The 13,010-nt window shown below is 43.6% G+C and overlaps 1 protein-coding gene across 1 annotated transcript in view; it reads right to left on the bottom strand.

Annotated features, from left to right (window-relative positions):
* The window catches only part of LOC140201874 (bifunctional methylenetetrahydrofolate dehydrogenase/cyclohydrolase, mitochondrial-like), a 48,532-nt gene extending 41,455 nt beyond the window's left edge, over positions 1-7,077 (bottom strand). The window contains exon 1 of the mRNA XM_072266625.1: positions 6,927-7,077. Within this exon, the coding sequence (XP_072122726.1) occupies positions 6,927-7,009 (83 nt within the window). The 5' untranslated portion in view covers positions 7,010-7,077. The remainder of the gene's footprint in view (positions 1-6,926) is intronic.
* Between the last annotated feature and the right edge of the window lie 5,933 nt (positions 7,078-13,010).

The raw sequence follows: 13,010 nt of genomic DNA, 5'->3' as shown, positions 1-13,010 counted from the left end.
AACACCCTTTTAGAACAGAGATGAGGAGCAATTTCTTTAGCTAGAGGGTGGTGAATCTGGAATTCGTTGCAACAGGCAGCTGCAGAGGCCAAGTAAGTGGGTATATTTAAATCAGAGATTGATAAAGTCTTGATGAAGGGATACCTGGAGAAGGCAAGCAATTGGGGCTGTAAGGGAAATAGATCAGTCATGATGAAATGGCAGAGTAGATTCACTGGGCCAAATCTCCCAATTCTGCTTCCATACCAAACGGTCTTAAATCAGCTTCAGGACAGTCAGGGATAGAGAGCAATTATCATCATTGACAGTGACATTCACATCCTGCCAGTGAATGACTGACACACCCAGCGCTGGGAAGTGCAATCTAACAACCCCATTCTTTGTTGAGCTGAATGATCCTCTGTGCTGTTAATTTGTATAAACCTGTGATTTAGGAGGATGACTCATGGAGTGACATGTGAAGGAAGATTAACACAATTAGGCTGGCACTCGAGTTTCGAAGTTTAAGGAAGTTTATGAGGGAAGAAGTAGAAAGTTAAAGGTTAATCTGTGGCCAATCTATTTAATGGAAAGGAAACTCATTCAACCAAATATAATATGGGCAATGCATTTTTTAAGGTGAAGCTGAGGCTTTATAAGGCATTCTTCAGACCAAACTTGGAATATTGTGAGCAGTTTTGGGCTTCTTATATAAGAAAGGATATGCTGGCATTGGAAAGGGACCAGAGGAGATTCACAAGAATGATCCAAGAAATAAAAGGGCTAATATCTGGGGAGCATTCAATGGCCCTAGTGTTAGAAGAATGAAGAAGGATCTCATGGCAACCCATCGAATATTGAAAGGACTAGATAAGTGGATGTGGAGAGTATGTTTCCTATATTGGGGGAGCCTAGGATCAGAGGGCACAGCCTCAGAATACAAGGATGTACTTTTAAAAGAAGTGAGGAGAAATTTCTTTAACCAGAGGGTTAAATCTGTGGAATTCATTGCCCCAATACCTGTAGAGGCCAAGTCATTGGGTATATTCAAAGCAGAAGATGACAGGTTCTTTTTTTAATCAGAGTGTCAAAGGTTACAGGGAGAAGGTGGAGAATGGGGTTGAAAGGAATAATAAATCAGCCATGCTGGAATGGTGGAACAGATGCTATGGGCTGAACAGCCCCGAAAAACATTGTATCTAGCCTTCTGTGTATTTTACCATGAACTGAAGCCTTTCGAGAAGTGCAAAAGGAGGAGCTAGAAGAGGAAATGTCCAGCGAAGACACACAGGGACTGCAATAGATCAAAGCAAATCACCAATCAGAACAGTTTTAAATGTGTGGTATTTTGTTCACTGTTAAAGGAGAACTACCATTCCTTTCTCTGAATTAGCCTTCAGCTTTGCTCACTTCCACTCAGAACTGATGACATCAATGTTCAAATTAAATTTATTATCAAAGTACAGATATGTCACCATGTACAATCTTGAAACTTGTTTACTTGCAGGCATACAGCAGTATATCAAGAAGCACAATAGAATCAAATAAAGAACACACCCAACTGCACAAATAAATAACCAATGTGGAAAAGACAACAAATTCTGCAAATCTAAAAGAAAAAAATAATTTAAAATAAGCAATAAACATTGAGAACATGAGATGTACATGAACATGAGGTGAGTTGTAAACTTAGCTCCATCATGGGCACTGTTAGAGTGAATTTTTTGGGTAGATGATTTGTTTACACTTAAATGACTTTGGCCACCAGACTTCTATTTGACAATGGGCTTCCTAAAAGTTGTGAATACCAGATGCTTTTGGTGCCTGATGCTGTAGTTTTGAAGACAGTATTATTTATACATTATAAAAATTAATTGTCTTCTAATGTTAGCATGGGAAATGCCAAATAAATGTATCGTAGATTTAACTTACATTCCTAAAGGCTGTGGGTACCAACCCCGACATGTTGGCATCGGAAGGAAAGGATGGTGTGATATTTTGTATGTAGCTTCAATAGGAAGCATTGTCTATAACTTTTTAAGTAGCGATTGCCTTTGTGTTTAGCATATAAATATTGAGCCCACATTGAGCTAGCAGACCTTTCTGCGGAAAGCGTCTCGGTACGTAGATGCCTGCTGTACCTTGTTGTGTCGAATAAAGAAGCTGCTTTGTATCTACCAGTGACTCTGTCTCTCCAGTGATTTCATCCACGCTACAACAGGCACTAGCCTCTGTAGTATCCTGGACACCTTCAAGGAGCGATGTCTCAAAAAGGCAGCGTCCATCATTAAGGACCCCCATCACATGCCCTCTTCTCATTGCTACCATCAGGGAGCAGGTACAGGAGCCTGAAGGCACACACTCAACAATTCAGGAGAGGCTTCTTCCCCTCTGCTATCTGATTTCTGAATGGACATTGAACCCACGAATGCCACCTCACTACTTTTTTTATTTCTGATTTTGCATTACTTAATTACTTAATTCATATACTTACTGCAATTCATACAGTTTTTGTTCTATCATTATGTATTGCATTGAACTGCTGCTGCAAAGACAACAAATTTCACAACATATGCTGATACTAAACTTGATTCTGATTCTGGATAGTCCTAGAAAGTGAGACTATAGGTTGCAGGAACATCTCAGTGATGGGACGAGTGATCCCAGCAAGTCAGCCAGCATCATTCAATATTTTGGCCTAAGACCCTTCATCAGGACTACAGGGAAATTGATACACAAGTGTTTTAGGGATCCAAAGACGCTACCTGACCTGCTGTGTGTTTCCAGACTTCGCTTCAGGCTTCCATCATCTGCACTGTTGTGCCTTCTAGTCCCAGTCACATTCTTTTCCCCTGCTTTGCTCCTCTCAGATCTGCTGTGATTAACCAGCCTTCTGTGTCAGCACCACAGCCAAGTGTGGTATTCAAGCCGTGTTTGGTCTCCAGCACACCCCCCCCCCTTCACTAACAAAGGTGTGAAATCCAATTTTTCCAAATTCTGCTGAAAAGTCGTGAACTTAAAACCAACATTAATCCCCCACAGATGCTGTCTGAACTAGAGCAGGCAGAAGGCTTAGAAAGACATAGGTAGGTCTGAGGACTGGGATTGTTTTTTTTTAAAAAGAGGAAGCAGCCATGGGTGACTACAGGTAAAGAAGGAGAAAAAAGACTGAACAAACATACAACTTAAAAACAAGCAGTAAACAATATGAAAACTAAGATTGCTCTCTTAAGGGATTAGACTGGGGAATTGGTAATGGGACAGAGGAATGGCAAGAGACTCCAAATGATTTAAACTCAGTCTTCATAACAGAAGACAATAAAAGCATTCTAGTATAAAGAGACTTGAAGGACATTCTTAATGAGGTGGCACGGCAGCGTAGCAGTTAACACAACACTTTATGGTACCAGCAACTTGGGTTCAATTCCCACCTGCAGTCTGTAAGGAATTTGGTACGTTCTTCCTGTGACCACGTGTTTCCTCCGGGTGCTCCGGTTTCCTCCAACAGTCCAAAAGACATACCAGTTGGGAAGTTAATTGGTCATTGTAAATTGGCACGTGATTAGGCTAGGATTAAATCGGGATTTTTGCTGGGTGGCACTGTTCAAAGGCCCTATTCTGTGCAGTCTCTCAATAAATATGTAAAAAAAATTGTCAGAGGAAAAGTGCTAGCTAAATTAAAAGGGATAAAGGGGAACAAGTTGGTGCTGCCAACACATTTTGCAGGCTGCTCACGAATGCCTGCAAGAAAATGAATTCCAGGGTTGTACGTGGTGACATATACTTTGATAATAAATTTACTTTGAACTTTAATGGTCTGCAGCCTAAGATGGAAGGAAGTGATAGTGATGGGTGTGTTGGCTGTGCATATAACTAGAATGTTTATGAATAACAACCTGCACAAAATGCCGGAGGAACTCAGCAGGCCAGGCAGCATCTATGGAATAGAGTAAACATTCAACGTTTCAGGCTGAGACCCCTCATCAGGACTGAAGAAAAAAGAAGATGAGTTGGAGTAGCAAGGTGAGGGGAGGGGAGGAAGAGCACATGGTTGAAGAGTTGGAGGGCAGCAGAGATCAGAGGGGGAACAGTGAGAGAGGATCTCCAGCATCTGCATATTTTCACTTGTTTTTGATCTTTATAGATATCTGTTTCAATGACATTATTTCCAGTGTGATTAGAATGCCTGCACTGGATGATACTGAAGTGACCTGGGTTGACCTCTGGTGCTGTTTGTATGTGACTTGTACATCCTCTTCAAATGAACTTCATAAGGGGGATTAATGTTGTCATAGTTACTGAGACAGAGTGAAAATCTTTTCCTGCACACCTATCATAGAGACCAATTTTTGAGAACATTGCATCAAGGTAAAATCAGTGGGCATGAACACTAATGTCTCTTAACTTCTGGCTACCGCTTCCAATTTCCCCCCCTCCCATTTCTTGTTTGCCCCATTCTGCTGGCCCTCTGGCACCCCCTTCTCTTCTCCCCCACTGTCATGACCATTCTCTGGTTCCCAACCTCCTTCATCATAGAACACTATAGCACAGAAACAAGCCCTTCAGTCTATCTAGTCTGTGTGGAACCACTGGATCTGTCTACTCCCATCGACCTGCTTCTGGACCATAGCCCTCCATACTCTTTCCATCCATGTACTTATCCAAGTTTCTTTTGGATGTTGAAATGAAACCCACATCCACCACTTGTGCTGGCAGCTTGTTCCACATTCTCACCACTCTCTGAGTAAAGAAGGTCCCACTCATGTTCTCCTTAAACATTTCACCCTTAACCCATGACCTCTGATTGTAATCTCACCCAACCTCAGTGGAAAAAGCTTGCATTTACCCTATCTATACCCCTCATAATTTTGCATACCTCTATCAAATCTCTTCTCAGTCTTCTACATTCTAGAGAATAAAGTCCTAATCTTTTCAATCTTTCCCTATAACTCAAGTTCTCAAGTCCTAGCAAAATCCTTTTAAATTTTCCCTGCATTCTTTCAATCTTACATCTTTTGGTAAGCAACCAAAACTACACACAATACTCCACATTAGGCCTTATACAATTTCAACATAACATCCCAACTCCTACACTCAATATTTTGATTTAAGACTTCAGACCTACCCCATGCCTTTCTAAGCCTTCAGTCTACTCTAGTTTAGATGGAATCTGTGGGGGCATAAGAGGATTAATTTTGGTTTTAAGTTCACCACTTTTCAGCAGAATTTGGAAAAATTGGATTTCACACCTTTGTTAGTGGGGGGGGGGGGGAGTGGAGACCAAACACAGCTTGAATACCACACTTGGCTGTGGTGCTGACGCACAAGGTGGCAGCCGAAAGAATTATTTACTTTCACCTCTTTCAAGAACTGTAGACCTGTACTCCAGTGCCCTACCGCTCACAACGCATTCATTGGACCAGTTCCTCTTGGCAATGGAGTCTACAGTAGTGAAAACCCAAGTTCTTGATTTACTTATTTTGATTTATTAAGAGGCTCTTCTGGTCTTCGAGCCACGCCGCACAGCAATTCTCCGATTTAATCGGACCCTAACCACGGGATAATTTAGAATGACCAATTATCCTACCAACCGGTCGATCTTTGGACTGTGGAGGTAAACCGGCGCACCTGGAGGGAACCCAGGCGGTCACACGGAGAACAAATAATCTCCTTACAGGCAGTGGCAGGATTTGAACCCGGTTCGCCCGTACTGTAAAGCGTTGTGCTAACCGTGCCGCCTCCAATTTAGTATTGGCCGCTGCTATTTTATAAGTACCTTTTAAGAATTCCCATTCGAGATGTTCAAATAAGGAACTGCAAGCTTGCAGTAGCCCCTGTTCTGAGCATGTTTTGATTCGAGGCCTGTCGATGAAATGCAATCGAATACCACTGAGTAACCTTTATGGACATGGAAATAACTTTCAGTCAACATTTCACACGCTGGGCTAGTGGGACGAATTGTTGCATCATTCTGCTAGTGTAAGGCCTCAGCTAGCCAACTTGGAATGGAAACTGATTTCAATCCTTGAAGACACCCAAATCTCGCAGTCAAAACCGGTAGGGCTGATTTGCAAACATCAAGATAAAGGCGCGAACTGACACAACAAAGCAACTTTAGTTATAACCTGCTTCTGCGGCAAGTTACTTCAGAGCAGATGGAACACAAGATTATATTAGAGAGGCAAGAAAACTGGCTGCAAGTCTGGCACGAAACCAGAGAGAAATCGAATAAGGAAAGATACCACTCCACTCACTAAGTTAAATACATTTCAAAACGCGGCTGATAACTGGAATGAGAAATGAAGCCAGGTGGAAATTTCGGATGTACAATTTAATCGCAGTTAATTGAAATTTCAGTTCTCTGTTCACCACATTAGGTGTCATCGGAAGCTTTTCATCTCCTCGCTGTTTGCACTACCGAGAACCCAGCCTAGCAACAGCAGACAAGCAGCAGATTTCTCTGTCACGTAAACGGCGCCAGCTATTTCATCAGACTCCCGGCCAGGGCTACGGGTCCGCGTCGCACACGACCCGGTGGAGAGAAGAGAGGAGAGAAAGGAAGAAGTGAAAGAATTGAGAAATTAGGTAGGGGGGAGGAAAGGAAGGAAAATGAGGTAGGTTGAGGAAGGGGAGGAGGAGCAAGGCAGTTAAGAGGAAAAGGAGGAAGGGGAAATAGGAATGGGGAAGGAGAAATACAAAGAGGAAGGGAAAATGGGGTGAGGAATGGGAAATAAATGAGGGAAAACGTGGAAGAAGGGGAAATGAAGGGTGAGGGGTCAAATGGGGCTTGAAGAAGGGAAGGGAGGGGAAGAGGAATAAAGGAAAGAGAGAGAATAAGGGTGAATGAGGAGACAAGTGAGACTATCTGGGAAATAAACGGAGTCTGACTAAAGGGGAGATGGGCATCGCTCACTCCAGGCTCTACCCCCTTCCCCCGGTTGTCCTACCTCAGGGCGCTGGTGTGCAGGCGACAGACACTGACTAGACCGGCGCTGAAGAAGCGGAGCGAATTACCAGAACCGGGAACCATGCCGCCGACGCCGATGAACCCTGCGGAAAGCGAGGCCGCGCGGCCGCCCGTACCTGCCTTTTACAGTCAGCCGGGGGCCGGGCACCCTCTTTCTTCTTCCATTGGCTGCCCGGGGATCCAGTAACAGACCTCTTTAACTGGCGATTGGCCAAGTGGCTGTCAATCAGCGGTTGCCGAGCTACGAGTTGACGTCACGGCGGAAATAGCTCACTCACAAAATGCTGGAGAAACTCAGTGGGTCAGGTAGCATCTATGGGAGTGGGGTGGAACAAAGAATCGACGTTTCAGTATCGCTGGTATATGTCGGAAAATTTGTACAGCAGTACATTAAGACTGAATTACAGTAAGACATATATATAATTATTAAATAAGTGGTAAGGTAGTGTTCATGGATTCAGTGTCTATTCAGAAATTGGATGGCAGAGGGTGAGAAGCTGTTCCTGAATCGTCGAGTGTGCGCCTTCGGGCTTCTGTACCTCCTTCCTGGTGGTAGCAACGAGAAGAGGGCATATCCTGGGTGATGGGGGTCTTTAAGGATGGATGCCGCATTTTTGAAGATGTCCTGGATGCTGGGCGTCTAGAAAGGGAATGTCTGATGATTTCCATCGCGAGTCACCTTAATGGCGCCCAGGTTTTGGGCCGAGGTGCTGCATTAGAACTGGAAAGGAAAGGAAGGGAATGGGAGGGGAAGGAGGTAAAAATAAGAAGAGCAGGGTGGTGGAAGGGGGAGGATTACAAGCGGACAGGTAATAAGTGAAACCAGCTGGGTGGGGGTGAAGCGGGTAGGGTGGGTTGACGAATGGGGGGGTGGGAGGCGTGGAAGAGATAAAAGCCTGGAGTAGAAGGAATATGATACGAGAGCACGGCACACCTTGGAAGAAAGGAACCAGAGAGGTGATGGGCAAGTGAGGAGAATAAAAGGGGTAACCAGAATGGGAGATAGAAAATGAGGGGGGGGGGGAGAGAGAAATCGATGATCATGGCATCAGGTTGGAGGCTACTCAGACAGAATATAAGGTGGTGTTCCTGCAGCCTGAGTTTGGTCTCGTCATTTCTGCAGAGGACCCCATGGCCAGACTTGTCAGAATGAGAATGGGAATTTGCTCAAGATTTCCAGCATCTGCAGAATCACTTGTGTTTATTGGGTGGGTGGGTGGGTGGGTGGGTGGGTGGGTGGGTGGGGTCAAAGAAAAGGCTGTTAAGTCCCAAATGTCTAATCTACACCATATTCATAAACTGCAATGCATATTGGTTTTGAATGGGAGGACCTTAGGAAGTACTACAGAACAGAACACCCTTGGTGTATGTGTCCAAGGATCCTTGAAGGTAGTAACACAAATAGGTGGTTACACAGGCAAGGAAGTTGTGATACAAATCAGAATCAGTTTTTTTTTAAATCACTGATTTGTTATTTGGAATTTATTATATTGTGGCATTTCAATGCAGACCTGCAATTTCTATGTTACAAAAAATTCTATAGATTACAAAAAATACTTGTGTGAAAAAAAATTAAATAATGTCAGAGGTGAAGTTACTCCTGAAATGGGTGTGGATATTCAGGCTGCTGTATCTGGTGGTAGTAATGAGAAGAAATGCACACCACAGATGGTGACTGTCCTTAGCAATGGGTGATGCATTCTTGAGGCACTGTCTTGAAAAACAGTGTGTGTAAACATTGGTTAGGCCACTGCTGAGGAGACTTGTGTGCAGTTCCCTTCACTGCACTAGAAGAAAGTGAAAATTAAAAACAAAATCTGCAGAGGTGCAGGAATTAAAAACAGAAAATACTGGAGAACCTCAACAGTTTAGGTGCCAACTATGTAAAGGGAAAATATTTAGATCAATTACCTTTCATTGGTATTGGAAAGAGAAAATGAAAAAGCTTCAGCTGGTGACACAAGAGAAGCCGGATGCTAGAATCTGGGGCAACAAACTATCTGCTGGAGGAATTCAGCAGATCAATCATTGTGCAGGGAGGGTTTTGTTGGGAGAAGGGATTATACTTTATTCTCACCAAACAATTGATACTAGAACATACAATCATCACAGCGATATTTGATTCTGCACTTCCCGCTCCCTGGATTACAAATATTAAATATTAAAAATAGTAAAAATTAGTACATATTAAAAATTTGAATTATAATTCATAAATAGAAAATGGAAAGTGAGGTAGTGCAAAAAAACCGAGAGGCAGGTTCAGATCCAGGTCAGGATCCATTCAGCAATCTTATCACAGTTGGAAAGAAGCTGTTCCCAAATCTGGCCGTATGAGTCTTCAAGCTCCTGAGCCTTCTCCCAGAGGGAAGAGGGACAAAAAGTGTGTTGGCTGGGTGGGTCGTGTCCTTGATTATCCTGGCAGCACTGCTCCAACAGTGTGCAGTGTAAAGCGAGTCCAAGGACGTTAGATTGGTTTGTGTGATGTGCTGTGCCGTGTTCACAATCTTCTGCAGCTTCCTCCGGTCTTGGACAGGACAACTTCCATATCAGGTTGTGATGCACCCTAGGAGAATGCTTTCTACGGTGCATCTATAAAAACTAGTGTGGGTTTTAGGGGACAGGCCAAATTCCTTTAGTTTTCTCAGGAAGTAAAGGCACCGGTGGGCCTTCATTGCAGTGAACTCTGCTTGGTCATTTTCCTGTGGGCATACTCAGCAAATCTATAGAACGGTAACTTTAACAGGCTCAATGAAAGATCAACCAGAGTGCAGAAGACAATAAACTGTGCAAATGCAAATAGCAATAAATAACAAGAACATGAGATAGAGTCCTAGAAAGCGAGATTGTTGGTTGTGGTAACATTTTAATGATGGGGCATGTTGAGTGTAGTTCAAGAGGCTGATGGTTGAGGGGTAGTAACTTTTCTTGAACCTGGTGGTGCTTGACCTGAGGCTCTTGTTCTTTCTACCTGTAGTAAGAGAAGAGAGCATGACCTGGGCAGTGGGGGTCTCTGATGATGGATGCTGCTTTCCTACGAGTATTTCATATACATGTGCTCAATGGTTGGGAGGGCTTTACCCATGATGTAATGGGCCAAATCCACTGCTTTTCTTAGATTTTCCATTCAAAGGCATTGGTGTTTCTATACCAGGCTGTGATGCAGCCAGTCGATATGCTGTTCAATACACATCTATAGAAATTTAGATCACAAGAGTTGGGAGCAGAATTAGGCCATCTGGCCCATCAAGTCTGCTCTGCTATTCAATCATGGCTGATTTTTTTCTTCTCCTCAACCCCAGCTCCCAGCCTTCTCCCCATAATCTTTGATGCCATGTCCAATCAAGAATCTATCATTCTCTACCTTAAACACACCCAATGACCTGGCCTCCACAGCTGCATGTGGCAACAAATTCCATAAATTCACCCTCTATCCTGCGGCTTGCCCTCTTGTCCTAGACTCTCCTACAATGGGAAGCATTCTTTCCACATCTACTGTCTAAGTCTTTCAACATTCAGAAGGTTTCAATGAGATCCCCCCTTTTTCTCCCCATAAGAAAAAGTCTAGAATTTAATATCTGGTCTCAGTAAATAGAATACGTCAACATAGGTCCCTTTTAATTTGCCCTCCTTCCCCAAATTTTTACTCAGCTTCCCACCCCACCCTGAAAATTGTTAATCGCCCTCTTAAGCAGATGCACTGGTCACCTGGATGGGAACTGGGTTGAGTTATCCTATAACAAGGATAAATGATGAGGGCAGATAAAGGTTGAGACTGAAGCTTAGAGGAAACATCACCCACTCTTTTGACACACTTCCTCATTCCCACAGCAAGTGAACTGGGCTTGGCTCAGCCTATTCTGAAAGTGGAGCAATCCTGCTTCGCTTCCCGCACTTCCCCAAGGGCAGGCTGCCCTAGTCTGGCTGGAGTCACTCAGAAATCAGGTGTGAAATGAGTCAGCAAACACCAGTTAGCTGCTAACTCTGGGAACATTATGGCTGAGCCCAATGTTAACTTCTAACATATACACACACACACACAAATATAAATACGTTTTGCAGATGCAGTTTCTTTCATGCCTTTATTTACACTATCATGTGTACAGACTCACACAATTTAAGTTTGATTGCTTTTGAATTGGCATGTCAATCTCACACACTGAATATATACACACTCATCCTGAATATGCTTTGTGGTTATTGAATTGGCCAAGGGTGTTTAACCTGCTTCTCCCACCTCGGCACATTCTCATGTCTGTGTATTCACCTGTCCTTACACATTCGTCATTATATGGGCTATTTCTCTCCCACCCACCCCCACTTTCTCTCTCTACCTCTCCCTCTCTCCATCTCCCCCATCTCTACCTCTCTCGCACTCACACCCACATACACATTTCTCCCCCCCCCCCCCCATGCACACAAATTTGTCAGTTTTAGATGTCATGCCAAATCTCCACATCTCCTAAGGAAGTAGAGGCACTTAAATGCTGGGTCCAGGACAGGTCCTCTGAAAAGCTAACACCCAGAAATTTGAAGTTGCTGAGCCTCGCCATCTCTGGTCCTCCGATGAGGGCTGGATCATGGACCTCTGGTTTCCCTCTCAAGTTTATAACCAGTTTCAGCTGTTGACATTTCAGGTGGAGACCATGTAATATGCTTTCTCAGTCTGCAACAGAACAGGCCTGTTTGTACTGTAGTTTTCTACCACTAATAGACTCTGCAAATGCTGGAACTCCAGAGTAACGCACACATGAAATTCTGGAGGACCTTAGCAGGTCAGACAATATCTATGGCAAGGAATAGCTATACATGGTCATGCCTCAGTTTCTGATGCTCCAAAGTTAAAGTCAAATTTGTTGGCAAATGCACAAGTACATGTATGCAGTTACAACAGGTGCAAAGCCAAGATTCCAGGCTCTCTTTGTTGAAATGCTTCATCACAGGCACCATTTTCCAGTCTTTTCTGTTTTTTATTGTTTTGGACATCATTTTTGTTTTAAGTACTTGTTAGCAAGAGTTGCCTTGCTAAAATTATATACAGCCCTGGTGTAATTGCATCAGGAAAATGATATAGGTCTGGTACCCCTTTGCAATATTTGCACTGGGAATAATGCAGCCAAGTTTCATCAGATTGATTCCTGGAGTGTGAGATATGTAGGGAGATCACTTACAGGAATATCTAAAATGGGCAGCAGGGTAGCATAGTGGTTAGGATAATGCTTTACAGTACCAGCAACACAGGTTCAATTCTCACCACTGCCAGTAAGGAGTTTGTACATTTTCCCTGTAACCTGGTGGGTTTCCTCTCAAGTCAAATTCATACTGGTTGATAAGCTAATTGGTCATTGTAAGTTGTCCCATGATTAGGCTAGGGTTAAATTGGGGGTTGGGGGGGGTGGGTAAGGTTTGCTGGACGGTGTGGCTCCTGCATCTCAACAAATAAATAAAATGGTGACCAAGGATTGACAAAGCAGGTTCTGGGGATGAGGTTTCCCCTTGGGTGGGATGACTGGTTGTCTCAAAATAGGCCATCAGCCATTCAAAACAGATGAGAAATATATTCTTCAGACCATAAATCTTTAAAAGAGGGCTGTGGAGGGGAGGTCACTGAGAATATTGAATAAGGGATATAGGATCGGGCATTTTCCACTACATCTCTCTTAGCTGCAGTAAAAGGACATGATTGACTTGGTGCATGGCTTCAGGGACTAGATGGGCTGACAGCAAACACCAGGAGCAGCCAAAAGGTCAGTTGCTGGAAAGAGACCATTAGACAGTGCAGCACCTAGTGGCGGCTTGATAATGCAGAATTCATACTTGCAATACAATTAGCACTTTTGATTCATACACTGGGACCTTGGCCATGTGCTGAGGATGGGATTCCCAGGCATGTCAAGACTAACAAAATCAGCATTCCTATCACTGAGTGCTGCTCTGGCAGCAACCTAACGAAATCCAGCAATGATTCGCCCATAGCTCAGTGTGAAGAAGCTGCCTGGGAAAACTGATGCTGGAGATGTAGTGGTCTTTGTGATGTGAGGGATCTAAACTGTTGTTGGTGACTGCT

The sequence above is a fragment of the Mobula birostris genome, chromosome 8 (genome assembly GCF_030028105.1).
Source record: "Mobula birostris isolate sMobBir1 chromosome 8, sMobBir1.hap1, whole genome shotgun sequence".
NCBI lineage: Eukaryota > Metazoa > Chordata > Chondrichthyes > Myliobatiformes > Myliobatidae > Mobula > Mobula birostris.
The sequence above is the reverse complement of the archived record's forward strand: the minus strand, read 5'-3'. Positions and strand labels throughout refer to the sequence as shown.